The sequence below is a fragment of the Crassostrea angulata genome, chromosome 4 (genome assembly GCF_025612915.1).
Source record: "Crassostrea angulata isolate pt1a10 chromosome 4, ASM2561291v2, whole genome shotgun sequence".
NCBI classification, from domain to species: domain Eukaryota; kingdom Metazoa; phylum Mollusca; class Bivalvia; order Ostreida; family Ostreidae; genus Magallana; species Magallana angulata.
The window spans coordinates 49,316,066-49,332,693 of NC_069114.1; the positions used below are offsets into that span (position 1 = coordinate 49,316,066).

The following is a 16,628-nucleotide window of genomic DNA, read 5'->3' on the forward strand; positions in this document are numbered from 1 at the left end:
AATTCCGTTACATGGAAAAATTATGAACTTAAAACGAGAAAGAAGGCAATACACCTTATACTTTTAGGGAAAATAACATAGGTCTATGCAGTTTTTAAAACATTTAGGTAGTAAAAAAAATGGACCATTTATGTTGAACTCTTCCAAACCATAGAGTGGAATTTGTTACAGGGTACATTGTATTTGGAATGCATTGCACAGTTCTAAGCGTATTAGTGCCACGCTGTAAAAAAAAAAAAAAAAATTAAAATTCCAACTTTTAGGCAAACGAATATTATTTTTTTTAAAAAGTAGTCAGCATGGGATTAAATTTGATCAGCTGTCGTCAAACGTAAATAAACAACATTGCTTTGTTTCTTGTATGAATAGTGCCATCTAATAAGTGACAATATCATGATTTTTAAATACATGTATAAGAATCATTGGACATATATGTATCAGGCATGTAGCATCGTTTTTGAAAGTGTGGGGGGGGGGGGGGGACAGACTCATCCCGAAAAAATCTTGACAAGCAAAAAAAAAAAAAGGGGAAAAAAAGGTTACTTTCCAAAATGCTGAAAATCCTAAACCGTGCTGGGGGGGGGGGGGGGGGGTAGTATATTTTAAACTTCAATTTCACTGATTATTTCCTTATTTTCAATGCAAATTTTTACACGATCCCATAAAAGTGGGGGGGGGCCCTCCTGCCCCCCCCCCCCCCCCATGCTACTAGCCTGTGTATCTTTCGTTCACCCAGCCAACCCCCAACCCCCCTTCCATCTACTCACCACCGTAAATATAAAGTACCTTCCGACGCCTCAGAATTTTTATATAGTGGTCAGCGCGGATCCAGAAAAAATTACATTGGGGGGGGGGGGTTCAGGGATAATTATGTTTGCCGCTCGGGAGGGGTACAATTTGTTTCCATATTGCTACTCCTCCACAACCTCATCGAATAACCTGAAAATTATAAGTGATGAGTAGTAATATTATTACTTCCCCGTTTCTCCTTTTTTCAAATGCTGAAATAATCGAGACAGATTTTCAGGTTATCCCCCTTTACAACAGTTTTTCTATAAAGGAGATAGAAAAGTTGTTGCAACGACATTTTCCTCTAGGCGCACTTGTTTCATTAGCCGGGTCAAGCCGGATGATACTTCCGGAAGCGGGTAAGTTACTTGTTTCAAATATTTCTAAGCCGCCGGGCGATCAGAAAGTAGCCCGGATTGCCCGAAAAAAATCGAGCGGGCACATGGAAAACAACATGGCGGAAAACTGAGGTAAACGTCTTCTTGCACGTACAATATCCGTTTTATAATTGACTAAAATAGTTTTATTTTATTAACATTAACAGCTGATTAGTTGTGATACAACGGGTAATCTTTTCGGGCATTTTTTGTTTACGTTTAAACTATTAACGTTGCTTTTCTCTCTATTTTTGTGGAAGCTACATCTCAGTCTGTGTATTTTATGAACAAATAATGCAAGAAAAGAAAACTTTGAGTGCAATTAATTAATGAAATGTTTTCTTGTAATATTATAAATAATTTTCGCCTTTACATTTTGATAGATGGATGTTGAAACACGATTAAATCGTTGGAGGTGCTATATCTGTCAACAAAGAGCTCCAGTCCACTCCTTAGCTTCATTGGAATCGCAAGAAATCTCGAAAGCAACAGAAATTTATATAGACGGAGATTATAGGTGAAAATAATTAATATAATATTTTCAAAAATTAAGGAAAACAATAATTATGTAAATTAGATACAAGGTTATTAAATTATTAAAGTTAACAATTTATCCTACCGTTGAATCTCATTGGGTGATGATGTGCAAATATTTATTATTGACTATGAACAGCCTAGAGTATGGTAAACTTTGGGATATTTGTGTTTCAGGGTCTACCTGCGTTGTCCTTTGTGTAGCTCTTGTTTCCATGCAAATTGTGCTGAATACGAAATAGAACTTTTCCTCACGAAGGAACTCTCAGGAACACTGTGTGAGAAGTGTGCTTGTGCAAAAAACTAAGGTATCTTAATTGAACAGCAAATATTAATTTACTTTTCACTTTAGTAGAATAAAAATTTGTTTTGAGGCAATATAACGTTATAAAATTTAGAGAACAACAGTATTTTGTTCTAAAAAGAAATAATTTAAAGATTGTTAATTTATCCTAAATGATTAGTTAATTCCAATCTAATTTGTTCAATAGTGATACATGGTATCAAAGACACATAAAAAATGTACATATTATTTTAGATGTCTACAAGGAAACTTGTATCTGTCTCTGTGACAAGAAATGGTGTCACTACTAAAATTCCCTGTACCCAAGAAGTTGCAGACATGCTGATGTCCAAGGAAATAGGTAATATAATGTGGATGTTATGTTTCTTTGACATCTTTATATTATAACAAGAATGCATATAAGCTGATATAGCTACTGATATCCAACTTCAGAATCTTTTGTTCATATTTATCTTTTGAATTTTGAATAAAATTGCAACATATATATATATATATATATATATATATATATATATATATATATTACCGGTAACTGGATGCATGTTCATATAAATTTGCAGTTAAGGAAAATGAAGTCACCCAGATGGTGAATAATCTTTTTCCATCTTATCTTCATTTATGGGGCTGTATAGACTTTCTTTTTCAACAGATTCAAAGGTGAAAGAAATAATTGTAAATGAACTGATGTTGTCTCCATCCACACCTCCATCTACTGGAGAGACATCAATGTTGCCTAGTCCTTCAACACCACCATTGCCTGGTCCTTCAACACCATCATTGCCTGGTCCTTCAAAACCATCATTGCCTGGTCCTTCAAAACCATCATTGCCTGGTCCCCAAACACCATCATTGCCTGGTCCTTCAACACCATCATTGCCTGGTCCTTCAAAACCATCATTGCCTGGTCCCCAAACACCATCATTGCCTGGTCCTTCAGCACAGGATGAAGATACAAGTATGTGCAATCTTATTCATGTATAAAGAAATAAATTAAATCTTGGTTTAAGGTACTTCAATACACATAGACTTATACTTTTTAAGACACTATGTCACAAGATGGCGATTTAAATGTTTTTTTAAACTGTTTGTATCAATCGATTTAGATGTATATCGTCATAGCTCAGTGGTTAAAGTATCAGGCTTGTGAACCGCAGATCATGAGTTCGAATCCGCCTGGGGCTTTTGTCATGTTTACTGAATGAAATTTTTGAAAATATAATTTTTTATCCAAATTTGCAATATTTTTCGCCTATTTGACATATATACTTCTTATCCATCATGCTCTCTATCATAATCAAGTAATTTTGTGCTGATTTGAGAAACTATTTGAAGGTGTAGTGAAGAACCTTAAGTTGGCTCACTACACCTTGAAATATTTTCTCAAAACAGCAAAAAATTACTTGATTGTGTTATAGATATCATAGTGAATAAGAAGTATTATTAAAGTCAAATAGGCAAAAAATGTGCTATTTTGGATGAAAAATTACATTTTCAAAAATTTAATTCAGTAAACATTAACAAAAGCTCCAGGTAGATTTGAACTCATGATCTGCGGTTTAAAAGCCCAATACTTCAACCACTGGGCTATGACGATATACAACCCAGTCGAACGATAAAAACAGTTTAACAAAACATTTAAATCGCCATCTTGTGACGATGAAGTGTCTTAAAAAGTATAAGTCTAGGTGTAGTGAGATACCTTAACTGCTGGGTTTTTTTTTTTATACAAGATCATGTTATATTCTATAGACTGCTGTCTTACATTCAAACTAAAAATCTTAAAATTTATGTACCCAGTGTCAGTTGGAATCTACATTTTTGGCTGATTTAATAATACCTGTACATGTATGAAGACTAATGACTACCAGTAATTATCAAATGTTTTCAAGTGCATTCCGAAACATATTTTCCTTAATATTTTTAGATGAAAAGTGGGATGTGCAAAGCATAAAGCTGTTGAAAAAGTCATTTCATGATATAGAAAGGACTTCAAAACCTCTCAAGAACAAGTGGCAGAAGGTGGCGTCTGAGGTCAATAGAGTCGGAGGGTACAGTTTTTCAGCAGAAAAATGCAGACTAAAAATAAAGGGTCTTAAATCAAAATATGAACGTCAGAAGAAAAAAAACAACACTTCTGGTGAATCACCAGCTTCGGATGAAGATGATGAGGATTTCGATGTTTTTGAGAAAATACCGGATATGAAACCAAAAGCAGTTCTAGAATCTGGAACTGGAACCTCAAAAAAAAGGCCAGCTGCTGATGATTCATCTTCTGAAGAAACAGAGCCTCTACCAGGTAAATTTCCAGATATTCTATACCATCTTTAGTAAAAACATACAGTATCATGTAGTTCTCCCATACTCAATGTGAAATATTGAACAGATGAAATTGCCTTTCTATCATATCATATACTGAAAAATTTAATGTAATTATTCATTTCTATTTAGTGAAAAAGAGAGTCCATCCGAAAAGATCTGCAGAGATTTTGCAAGTCATGTTAAAAGACCTGATGGAAAAACGAGAAGAAAAAGCAGAACAAAGACATCAGGAAAAACTTGCCACTGCAAACTCCCTCATAGAAGTCCTGAAAGAGTTGGCAAAAAAATAATTTTACAGGGTCAATAATTTAAGTTAATGTACTACAGACAGTAGAAAACTTTATACATGTACTTTCTTGCCTTATGGTTAAACAATGTAATAAGCTAAGTCTTATTATAATGGTTCCAGTTTAAAATAAGTACTGTTTTTTATGCTTTTTATGATGACTGCCATCCCACTTGTAGGTCATTTGTGTACTTGTTAGAAGCAGTATGTTGCATACATCTACGTCAATTTTTCATAGTTAATCTTCATGATAACCATATCAGAACAATATGAAATCGATTACTTTTGTTTATGTTGATTATTTTATTTCTTTTTTTTTGTTGAAAATTATTTTTTATTTATGTTGACAACTTTGTTTATGTTGGTAAAATACAATAAATGATTAAAAAACAATGAAGTAGCTTCTGAAGATTTTATATACACGTAAAAAAGAGTTGTATACAATGTATATAATCAAGGTAGTCATGATCTTTTGCACAAGGTACAGTATCTACATTCTGTTTGTAATTTGTATTCTTTTAAGGGTTCCCTGGGCATCATTCTGAAGCCATGGATAAACATTTACATGCCCTTGACCATCTTCATCATCAGAATCTACATTGATAATGTCATCCAATCTGTCATTCTGTAAAATACATATATTGTGAAGTATGCATGTACAAACTACAGTTTGACACATATCCATTTCTTTTTTAATATTGAGATACTTGAGTCTTCTAAAGCGTCCTTTTAGTAATGCAAATGCACGTTCGATAACTTGTCTTTTAGAGGACAACTGCAAGTTGTAGCGTCGTTGTTGTTGGTTCAAATGGCCATTATCGCGGTAAGGCGTAAGAAGCCACTGTTTGAGGGGGTATGCTGCATCTCCTAAAATATGGTAGCGTCCATGTGCACATTTTTCGAATCCAGCTTCCCAGAGATTAGAATTTCTTAGTACTTTAGCATCATGTACCCTTCCAGGCCAACCAACATTAATATCTGTAAACAGAAGATCATTTTTACAAACACCCTGAAGTATGATGGAATGGAACTTTTTTCTGTTATAATAAGAACTGGCATTCTGTAATGGTGCTTCGATTGGTATATGGCAACCATCGATGGCTCCAATCACACCTGGAAAATTATATGCCCCCATTTCATCAAATTCTCTTGCAATGTTGGGAAAATCTGCTACATCTGGCCATTTTATACATTTGTTGAAAAAAGTATCAATCACAGCCATTATAACCTGCTTTTTGCTCTTAAGAAAACAGTGTTCACTTACACCAAAGCGGTCACTTAGTTCGCAAATAGTTTCTTGAGATGCCAGGTACCTTAAGGTCATTAGAATTTTTTTCTCCAACAGAATTTGGGGTCTTCCACCAGAAACAATACGTGTACTTAATGTTGGATGAAGAGCAAGATTTTCACATAAAAGTTCAAGAGTTTCTCTATTTACTTTAAAAAACCGTTTAAAAGAGTCTGGCAGGTAGTTTCTAATTGTTGTCTCATAGTATCTCTGAGACTTTATTCTGTCATCTCTTACACTGAAAAAAAAAAATAAAAAAATTAAATATAATAGTTTTATTAAAATTAGAATAAGAATTGCAAGATGGAGTGGATCGAATGCCCCTCCTCCATAATACGATACTTTAGGAATGCATTTCTAATGAGAAAATGAAATTTGAGAGTCAGTCGTAGAGTTATAAACAATATACAAAGCTAAAAAATCTGTTACATGTATGTAAACAAGGCTTATTGTTTTTGTTAACATAAATTCAATATAGCAGTAAATAATCATTTCAAGCTGATTTTTCAATCTTTTAGTTCGCTTTAAGCATAAATAAACAGATCCTATCGTTCATATTATGTCTAAAACTGGAATTTTAGTGATTACATTAATCTTGCGTACATTAAACTTGCTCCTGAAATGGCAAAAATATCTTCCAAATCGTCGTCTTCCTCATCACTTTCGAGAACATCATTTATAATGTGTAGGCCTATCGCTCCTACTACAATGGCAGCCATTTTCCGGCTGAAATTTTACTCGTTTCAGAAATCTTGCCGCATCAATGTGATCATGTGATAAAAGTGAACCGGCTCGTCGCCCGGATGTCTGAAACAAGTGCGCCCTCTGTTAACCATTTGCCTCACATGATGTTTAATGTTATCCTCATCTTTTTTTCACATAGACGATAATCCCAGAAACACAAATGTAAACAGGATAGTATGACGTGTAAAGATGCCAAGTTTTCTCCTTTATTCTGGCTGAAGAAGAGAGAACTTGGACACAAATTTTCCAGCTTTGAAGCCAGAAGTTTCCGTGGAGGGCTATATTCCTCATTGAAAGCTGTCCATAAATGGGACCCGCAGAAGACTGTGGATTCTACACACCACGGTGGAATATTTAACTTTGACTTCTCTCCTGATGGGTAAGATTATTCAGTCATTATTTTATGGGGTGAGTAAAGAACATGAACAGATGAATAAGCGCTTATACCTGTATACAGCTATGTACATACGAATTACATGTACTATACTGCAGGAGGACTACATAAAACTTATTCTGTCTCTCTCTCTCTCTCTCTCTCTCTCTCTCTCTCATGTAACGGGGTTTTTTTGTGCCGAAGGATAATAAACAAATGCCTGTTTGGGTTTTACAGGTTAAGACAATCGCCCAAATCAACTATATAGCCTATTTGGGATATTATCCCAAATGAAATATAAATTAAGAGTGCAAAAATTGACAATTTTTGATTGGTTAATTTTTTTTATAATTGATAAATCGGCATTAAATCATTAATGTATATGAACTGAAACAACTTTTGGTAAGCAAAATTTTCCTGTAAGCCTACAGTTTGTATGATTGATCCCCAAGAAGTTTTGGATATACTGAGGGATTAATCTCCGTAAAGGTACAGTTTCAGAAAAAGTTGTTTACCATCATTACTATCATGCTAATTTATTCAAGAAGTTAATTATACAGCATGTATAATGTACATGTAACTTGGTCTGGAATCTTCGTCAATTTCTATGCCGTGCTTTCTCTTTATCAGTTAAAAGTCGTATTTTAATGTCAAGGTTATTATGGTACTCATATTTGGAATGTAAAGAAAATGATAAAAGTCTCCACAGTTCACTGATGTCTAGGACACTAATTATTTTTAATCAGAATTGAAAGGACTATGTGCGGTATAGTCAAATATCTGCCCCCGATTTTAACCAATTTTTAAATAGTATCCTATAAAAATAAAATCTTCACAAATTATTGTATAGAGGATGCCTATAACTATAATAATGATTTTAGTCATCATTGCTCTTTCGCTGTGTATCTATGACGTCACCTAAATGGCCCAATTCCCGCAAATTTGCAAACAAATGAAAATATTCTCATTTTTGCTCTATATTTTGCATTCGGAAGTATAGAGCGCAGGTCTGCTCAAGTGCGATTTTAACATATGTTTTTCTTCAGATAGTTATACACATTATACTAAAATATGGTACTTGAGCAAGCCTGCGCTCGATGTTTCCCAGTCGAAAAACCATCGGAAAACACCCATATTTTGCTACAAAACATCAATTTATCAAAATAATGCAATATTCATGACGTCATTTCTACATTATGATGTCACTGTGGTGATAACCTTTTACACCTTTATTTCCAATATGATTTTAACTATCTTTCACCTTATTTTCAAGCTCTTTCTAAAACTTTGATTTTGGGGGGCAAAAATTGCATAAAACCGCACTTAGTCCTTTAAAACTACTATGCCTTATTGATAATCCAATTTTAATTTTAATTCACACCAATATACATGATGTATTTTAAAAAATGATAATCTTTGGTACATGTACGTATACACTTTTAAGCTTTAATTTTTGTAAGAAAAAATACACATTTCTAATATCAGAGGGATGAAACTCAGTTTTTCTAATTTCAACATTAATTTAAATGCTTGTCAAGTTTGTTAAGTCCAAAATGGAATATGTAACAGTTTCTGGCTCCTAAAAATTTTTGATGAGTGTTGAATTAAAAAAAAACCTCAAATTTTCCTTGTTTGCATGAAAGAGATGACAATGGGTTTGTTTTGACTGTTTTGTATTTGGTAGATCTTTGTTGGCAGCAGCTTGTGAAGGACAGAGCATCTTGTTGTTTGATCCCTTCAATGGCCGTCTGATCGGAGAAAAAAGCAAAGCACACACTGACTGTGTCAACATTGTTAAGTAAGGATATCTGTATTTTAGAATTACTGTATACAGGGTTATTTTCACCCCATGTAATTTTTGCCCTTTTATACAGTGGTAGCAACGTTACTGTTTACAAACGACACGCACGATTCTGATACACGAACGATCACGCATGATACACGAACGATCACAAACAATACACAGACGATCACTAAATTACTGAATTTTCACGATACACGAACAATAGCGATAAAACACGCAAACAAATGATTCTACACCATTAAACACCCAAAATCAAAATCAATTTTTAAGATTAGAATTAAGGAAACATATTGCTTTAATTTGTACCACAATATACTTGTGTTTTGTTGAAAAGCAGCATATAAATTAGCCATGCCTTGGTTTTTTGTTTACGAGCAAACATTATTATATAGAATTCAAACAGATTATTTTTTTGACTCCATAATGAATATTTACTTCTATCATATAGAAAACTAAGAATAAAAGAAATTAAGATAATGCATAAACTACACAAAATTATTTATATTACAAGTTGATATTTATGTAATCCGATTCCCTTACCCACAATTTATTTATGCGAGATACAGGTAAATTTGTTACCTGAATTTCGATTTTACACATCCCATACTTTTATAATTTACAAAACAAAATTGATTTAATTTTATCTATTCTAAATTTTAAAGCGTCTAAATACATTGAATTTCTTCCGAATGTGTATACAATGTACCAGAGATGAATGCGTATCTCATTTGAAAGAAAACTTCTGGGATAATTGTTTAGTTTTAAACGAGGAATAGGTGAGCTTGACCGCTTGCATTCAATGTGTCTCTCCTGCTAATATGATCAAAATAATGTGTCAAGATACAATAGCTGCTTGATATATGCTGGTTACAAAAGTATGCAAAACTAATTCTAGTTCCTAAAACAAAGGATTGAATGAGTTGTTGAAATACTGACTAAATGTATTTAATGACGACAGAGAGAATAGTTTCAAAGGATCAGCAATCACATATTACATAAATGTTGACATTTGTCAATGTTCTTCTAAAAAAAAAGTTTTCAATTCACACTGTTGCATTGTTTAAATAAAAACTACTTGTCGTTGTCTTTAGAATAAACCCTGGCATTCCGTAAAAGAAGTTACAAAAAGAAAAAAAACGCACGATTACGCACGGTTAAAAAACGCAAACTAATTTTCCTGATACACGCACGATCCCGCACGTTACTCGAATGATCAACCACGTTACACAAACTATTCAACACAATAAGCTTGTCAACAATAACGTTGTAACCACTGTACTTGCAAACAGTTTCGCCCCATCTTAAATTAGCCCAGACACAGTTGTTATTAAAGAAGGATACTATGAGATCTTGGAAATTTGGAATTTGCCATCTTAGATTTGCCCACTGACAATGAGGAAGTAGAGGGTGGAAATAAAACAGGGGCATATATTTTCCTCTATACAGTAGGAAGACCATACATGCTTTATTCAGATGAAGTTTTATATAATTACCGGTATGTAATTTACTGTAACACTATCAGATATACAGAAAAATATGCATTCTACATGCTTTTGAATCATTAGAAATCATGGTGGCTCAATTTTTGTGGATTTTCACCCATTCATATTCAATGCATTTAAAATGCATTCTTTATTCATAAAATGTTCAACTGAATCAACAAAATTAAATCCATACTTACCTTTATATGTGTATGAAATTGACAATTTACAGAAATTGGCTTCAATGAAATGAACACACATTACATTCATTATGTTTATTCTGTTTTTAAAAGATAACGTATAAACAAAAAATTGTTTGTGTTTGTAGGTTTCTGGACTCTAGATTATTTGCTACTTGTTCAGATGACTCGACTGTTGCACTCTGGGATGTCCGGTTCTTGAAACATAAACTGCATGAGCTTAAAGGTCACACAAACTGGGTCAAGAACATTGAGTATGACCGCAACACTGGCCTCCTTCTCACCTCAGGTTTTGATGGCAACATTTTCACCTGGGATATTAATAGGTAAAGAAAAAGATGCTGCCTGTGCCAATTCATCTCAAGCTCATTAAGAAGTAGTTTGTTAGGGGTAACATAACTTCCCTGGCCGGTCCTGTTGATGCAAATACCTGTATACAAACAAACCTACAACCTGTGTAAGAGTAAATTATTCACACAAAATGTGGGATTCTTTAGAACAAATTTCCTATAGTCTGTTGCAAAAAGATGAAGGATGGTATACAAGTGTTGGAAGATAAAAAAAAAATAGTGCTGAATTGCTTTTACCTTGTTGACAAGGAAATATATTTCCTGAATTTTCTTTTTTGGGTGCATATCAGTTTTCAATATAAAATGAAATTTGTATCATATTAAATTTTTGGCCCTTGTTAGCATTTTTGTAGTACCACATTGCTACTGTTTGCCTGCATTGTCCCTATCATGCAATGGACTGATGTCCCAACCAGGGTGGGAGTCAGTGACTCTATTCTGCTTTAGCCTTAGCACCATATAGACAAAGTATAACCTCTAACCTTATTTGCTCTAATGGCTTAAGCTATAGCTGTTTTAGCAAGAGCTTTAGTTGGGATGTTACTATCTAGTTTGAGTATCGAAACAAGATTTTAATTATTGACCTCCTTTCATCTTTTATAAGCTCAGTAATATTCATAGACAGTTAAAATTGGGGAAATATTTTCCAAGATCTGTTCTGTTGTGTTAAATTGACTCTGTTTCAACTTTAATACACAGCCCTGGATAAAGCCGGACAAGTGTCATTGCGTTCAATGTATTCATATCTATTAGGCAATGACCATACAGTTTACTATAAATAGATCCTGTCTTCATCAAATTGGAGTTTGTGACACACTGCCCAAAGTCCAAGCTCTTGTTAAGACAGCTGTATTTAATTGTCCATTAACATTTTTGTGCAGGTACACAGATACTGAGACAAAGGGCACCAAGGTCTTCACCTACAAACTGTTGATGAGATCCAAGCTGTCTCCTGACTCCTCCAAGCTTGTTGTCTCCACCCAGAATGGTTACATCATAGTTATTCACGACCTTGACCTACTGACCCTGGCAGATGACCTGAAAAATTTTCCTCCCTATGGATCTCCATCTTCGTTCCCTTTCCAGAGAAATCAGCGCCGGAACCGAGTGGAGTTGATACGGGAGTGGCCGTCAGGGGACAATGCCAGCGACATCGCCTCCCTGCAGGTTGTCAGCTTATCCTTTACTGGGACGGAATCATTGCATATATCAATCTGTACTGGGACAAAGTCATAGCATTTCTACACACTGTCATAATAACTACATGTATTACTGGGACAAAGTCATAGCATTTCTACACACTGTCATAATAACTACATGTATTACTGGGACAAAGTCATAGCATTTCTACACATTGTCATAATAACTTTTACTAGGACTTAATTATGGCTTTTCTACACATTGTTATAATAACTATTTCTGGAACTGAATCATGGCATTTCTGCACATTGTCATTTTAACCTTTACTGTTAACGTAATGTTCACTGTGGGAGAATTATAGTACATGGTACATGTATTTCTACTGTAACACATCAGATAAATCAATGATTGCATATTTAAGTACCAGCTCTGTGTGCAAACTAAATATAACGTAGGGAAATGACGTAAATGTGAATTGACCAGAACTGATGAAATCTTGTGGGTCAAGTGTTTGTTCTGGATAATTCATGGTGTTGTTTTTTTTGTAGATCCATCCACAAGGCTGGTGTGTGATGTCTAGAAATGTCAGCAGGGACAAGAAATCAGAGGTAAACAAAATCAGTTGTAGAAAATTAACAATATTGTAAATTACAAAAATAGAAATTATTTATTAAAATGTGCACAGTTTATAGAGCAAGTCCATTATTTTCAGTGGACCTGCATTCATGACCTCCAGGAGCCAATCAGGAGACGGGAATCCCAGGAGTTTTCTGTGATGCCCCACACTTCCTGTAGCCAGTCCTCGTCCACCTACACTCCTGCCTCAGCCTCAACTGCCCCCACCACGCTAGTTACCACCTCACCCTGCACCTCAACCTCCCCAGGGGCGTCCATCAGGACCCAGACGCCTCGCTCCATCATCATCAACCGCAGCTTCTCTGATGACAGTGCAATGGGCACAGTCAGTGCCCCCTCTATAGTGATCAATCCACCGACCTTCAGTGTGGAAGGACGGCAGGTATCGGACAACTCTCCACAGACCGCTAGAAGCGGGCAGTCTGCGTTAGTGATCAATTCCAACCCCTCAAGCGGATCAGACGATTTCCAGTCTTCTGTCACAATCCACATCACAACTCAAGCGGGGCCGTCCACTTCTCAGGGTGGGTGGAGGAACCTATTGACCTCATCTGAAACTTCCCCCCCGAGCTCTGTAGACTCAGACACCCACCAGGAGTGGGGGCTGAACCACCCAAGCGACCGTGAGATTGAGTCTCTTCTCCAAGATGAGTTGAGTTCTGAGTCCAGTGCTGATGACAGTGATGGTGAGTTTGTGGCTCCAGAGGTGCAGCGGAGCGAGGATAATCCCTCTGACAGACCCCGCTACCAGGATCTTGTGGCATTGATCGTCAGGTACGACGTGACGAGGGGCATTATCGATGTCAATCATAGGGTAAGACTGGGCAGTGCCTACGAGAGCCCCACTGCACGGACAACGGACAGACTCATGTATTACACGGAGGAACCTAATGTGGCTAGGGGGTTCATCAAGGAGCTGTGCTTCAGTTCAGACGGCCGCTTGATCTGTTCACCGTTTGGATTTGGCGTGCGTCTGTTGGGATTTGACCCGCTGTGTAGCGAGCTTTGTGACGTGGTGCCCAGTCAGCCAGTTAGACTGTATGAAGTAGCTAACTGTCTCTCCCACAGTAACATCGTGGTCACCTGCAAGTTCTCACCCAGACACTGCATGTTTGTGTCGGGCTGTCTGAGTGGCAAGGTCATGTTTCACCAGCCTGTTCTCTGATTCCAGAAATCTCAGCGTACTCTTTTATTTGGTTTGTTATTTAATGACTTATGAGTCTTTTTCTGAAAGCTTTTGTTAATGACTTCACACTGTAGTAATGATCCTAACGGTGTGCTTGCGACATGCATTAAAAATATTGGACATGCGCACATTGATGGTAAGTTTTTGTTGTGTAATCTTGAAGCATAATATGAAATTGAATTATATATATATATGATAAACATGCCTGGTGCTTTGTTTAGATTGTAAATGAATGAATGTTTCCACATGTGAATGAATAATATTAATAAATCTGTCATATGATACTGAGTTTTGGCAATGGCAATATGATTTAGAATACGGGTCTCTTCATGCTAGGTTTCAACTGTTTTGAATATTTCATGAACACCACGATGGACAAATCGTAGTTGATCGTGGAATATCTCTGTAATTTCAGACTTAGATGGAGTCAATGCGTCTTTGTGTGATTCATTGAGTTTAAATATGTTAAAGTCACGATATATACGTATTTCAGGTGACACAATCTCTGACGATCTAAGTCCTTGTTTAGATACGATAACATACGTTCTAATTCGAATATCTGCGTAAGATTCTCGACTGGATCTCGATCCATTCCGAACATCGCAATAACTTCCCGATTTGGGACGCATGTGTACGTGCAAATACGTCTGTATACCAGTACTTTACGATGTACATTAACTGCGAACGGATGCGCTCTGTTGCGATAGGGCATGATAATAATGGCGCTTAAATGCAACACGTTGCGCTTGGTAACGACAGAGACATATTAAAAACACGTACGTCTATGGTAACCATAGTAACGATGGAATGAAATCTGACACGATGATAACAATTAATTTCGACTGAAAATTTATTGTGTTGATCGTAGAAAATTTTTGAGTCAAAAGTTTTTCTACGATCAACACGATTGCCGCGACAGACCTCAAGATGAAGTGAGATCTGCATGATACGATAACAACGACTGATCAACGATTAACTCCGCGATTTTAATCGCGCCGCCGCGAATCGTGATAGTGAAACGTAGCATCATAATCTATAAAACACATCCCATAGTAAAAGAAGATTCCTTCCGTAGGTTTCACTAAATAGATCTTTATAATAAAGCAGGGCTTTATTTTTATATTATCGATTTCACACATGCAGGACAACCAAACAGATTGTTTTCGCATCAAAATAAATTACACAGAAGTTGATGCAAGTCAACAAATGTAAATGTATAGTGACGATATATATTTATTCTTGAATGAAGAACACATGGGGTGCGTTCAGAGTACTGCCGTTGGCAAATATATACCACTGGTAATATTTTTTACCATTGGTATGCCAGCGGTACCAATGTTTGCCGATAAAATTTACCATAGGTAGACATTTCTGCAGACGATCTAGAGCTCTGTTAGCGATGGTAACTTTTTTATGACGTCACAAAAGTGGCGGATTTTGTGTATGCATTGAAGGCAACATATTAATTTCACAGTTAACAATTCGTTTTAAGCATTGTAACATGCCAGAAGTACAGCTAAATAAAATATCTTTCCGTATACTAGTATGTAGACATGTTGTAGGTGTTTAGGGACATTGGTTGGAATATGACTTTCATCTACATGTATTTAAAGCACCCTAAACATTTATAAATTGAAAGTTTTCTAATTTTTTTTGCTTCTGGTGTAAGCTATCTGTTCGGCCTTAATATTTTTCAAGGAGGAGAATATACTGTACTCTTTAAAATAAACTTCCCTTTATGGATGTTCTAAAACCGATTAGCTATATATCGAAAGCTCTCAAACGTAGTTACCAAAAAAAACAAACCAAAACCAACAGAGCCTTTACAAAATTAGGGGTAGGGCCCTATAGATTGATTTTGGCATGAACCATAGCATTTACTTTCAAATGTGTCCTTGGACAAACGGTATTAAAATCATCGGGTGTATAGTATAGTATAGTAATCTAGATCATTCTAGGCATGTTTTTTCAAAGATCAACTCACGTTTTACAGGAGAAAAAAAAATGATTTACTGTACACAAATTATATTTCTGAATGTATCCTTTTGGTGCAAAATGATCAACGAGGCAAAAATATTGCATCTTGGTTTGATATTTTCCGCTAAATAATCATCCAGTGTAAACAATGGTACACCAAAGGTACCATTGTTAACATTGGTAAATTTCCTACTATCTGTACCCTAAAACTCGTTCAGAGTACATATGGGTCCAATGGCACAAATTGTTACCATTGGCAAACAGGTATTGGTACCACTTGAAATACTCTGAACGCACCCATGAGCAGTTTGTTTGGTCGAACGATGAATGTGGTCAGGTTTAGGGCTATCGGCCGAGACTGAGAGTATGAGGGCCCTTCCCCTACACAGTTTAGGTATCAGTTACCAAAATATGTGTCTCCCGAATATGTTTAGATATATTTGGAGATCCGTTACGAGAAGGTTTAGATATATAGAGATAGTTGAGTTAGTTTATGAACCGTTCTAAAATGTTTTGATAGTTGGGATCCCCGGGCTCTGTAGACATGATGGCGTAATCTGAAAACCATAGCTTGGAAGGTGCAAGAACTTATGGTGAAATATTTCGTAAAGTTATACACCTGTATGTTCAGATTAGTAAAGACATCCTCTTTTCTTAGAAGATTTGATTATTTGTAGAGATCCTTCCCGAAAAGGCTCAGACAGGTTGAGGTCACCGCCGTAGGGTTTTAATATTTGTAGATACGAAAGAAATTTGATTAATGATTTAAAAGATCAACTCCTATAAATTCTTATATATTTGGAGAGCTGCTCTTATAAATTTTCATATCTTTGGAGATCC

At 35.7% G+C, this 16,628-nt stretch overlaps 3 protein-coding genes across 3 annotated transcripts; 2 read left to right on the top strand and 1 right to left on the bottom strand.

Annotated features, from left to right (window-relative positions):
• The first annotated feature begins 1,875 nt into the window (after positions 1-1,875).
• On the top strand, positions 1,876-4,620 carry LOC128180992 (proteoglycan 4-like). The gene is made up of 5 exons (XM_052849224.1): positions 1,876-2,008; positions 2,239-2,344; positions 2,654-2,959; positions 3,929-4,300; positions 4,453-4,620. Exons 2-5 carry the CDS (start codon positions 2,239-2,241, stop codon positions 4,611-4,613), a joined length of 945 nt encoding a protein of 314 aa, XP_052705184.1. The 5' UTR covers positions 1,876-2,008; the 3' UTR covers positions 4,614-4,620.
• Positions 4,621-5,083: 463 nt separating this feature from the next.
• Positions 5,084-6,728, bottom strand: LOC128180991 (putative nuclease HARBI1). Its single transcript, XM_052849223.1, has 2 exons — positions 6,501-6,728; positions 5,084-6,135 (listed from the first exon to the last, which is right to left on the bottom strand). The coding sequence occupies exons 1-2, from the start codon at positions 6,614-6,616 to the stop codon at positions 5,100-5,102; spliced, it is 1,152 nt and encodes a 383-aa protein (XP_052705183.1). The 5' UTR covers positions 6,617-6,728; the 3' UTR covers positions 5,084-5,099.
• On the top strand, positions 6,726-14,093 carry LOC128180989 (DDB1- and CUL4-associated factor 10-like). Its single transcript, XM_052849222.1, has 6 exons — positions 6,726-7,020; positions 8,699-8,812; positions 10,628-10,825; positions 11,731-12,016; positions 12,538-12,597; positions 12,702-14,093. Exons 1-6 carry the CDS (start codon positions 6,818-6,820, stop codon positions 13,788-13,790), a joined length of 1,950 nt encoding a protein of 649 aa, XP_052705182.1. The 5' UTR covers positions 6,726-6,817; the 3' UTR covers positions 13,791-14,093.
• The last annotated feature ends 2,535 nt before the right edge of the window (positions 14,094-16,628 follow it).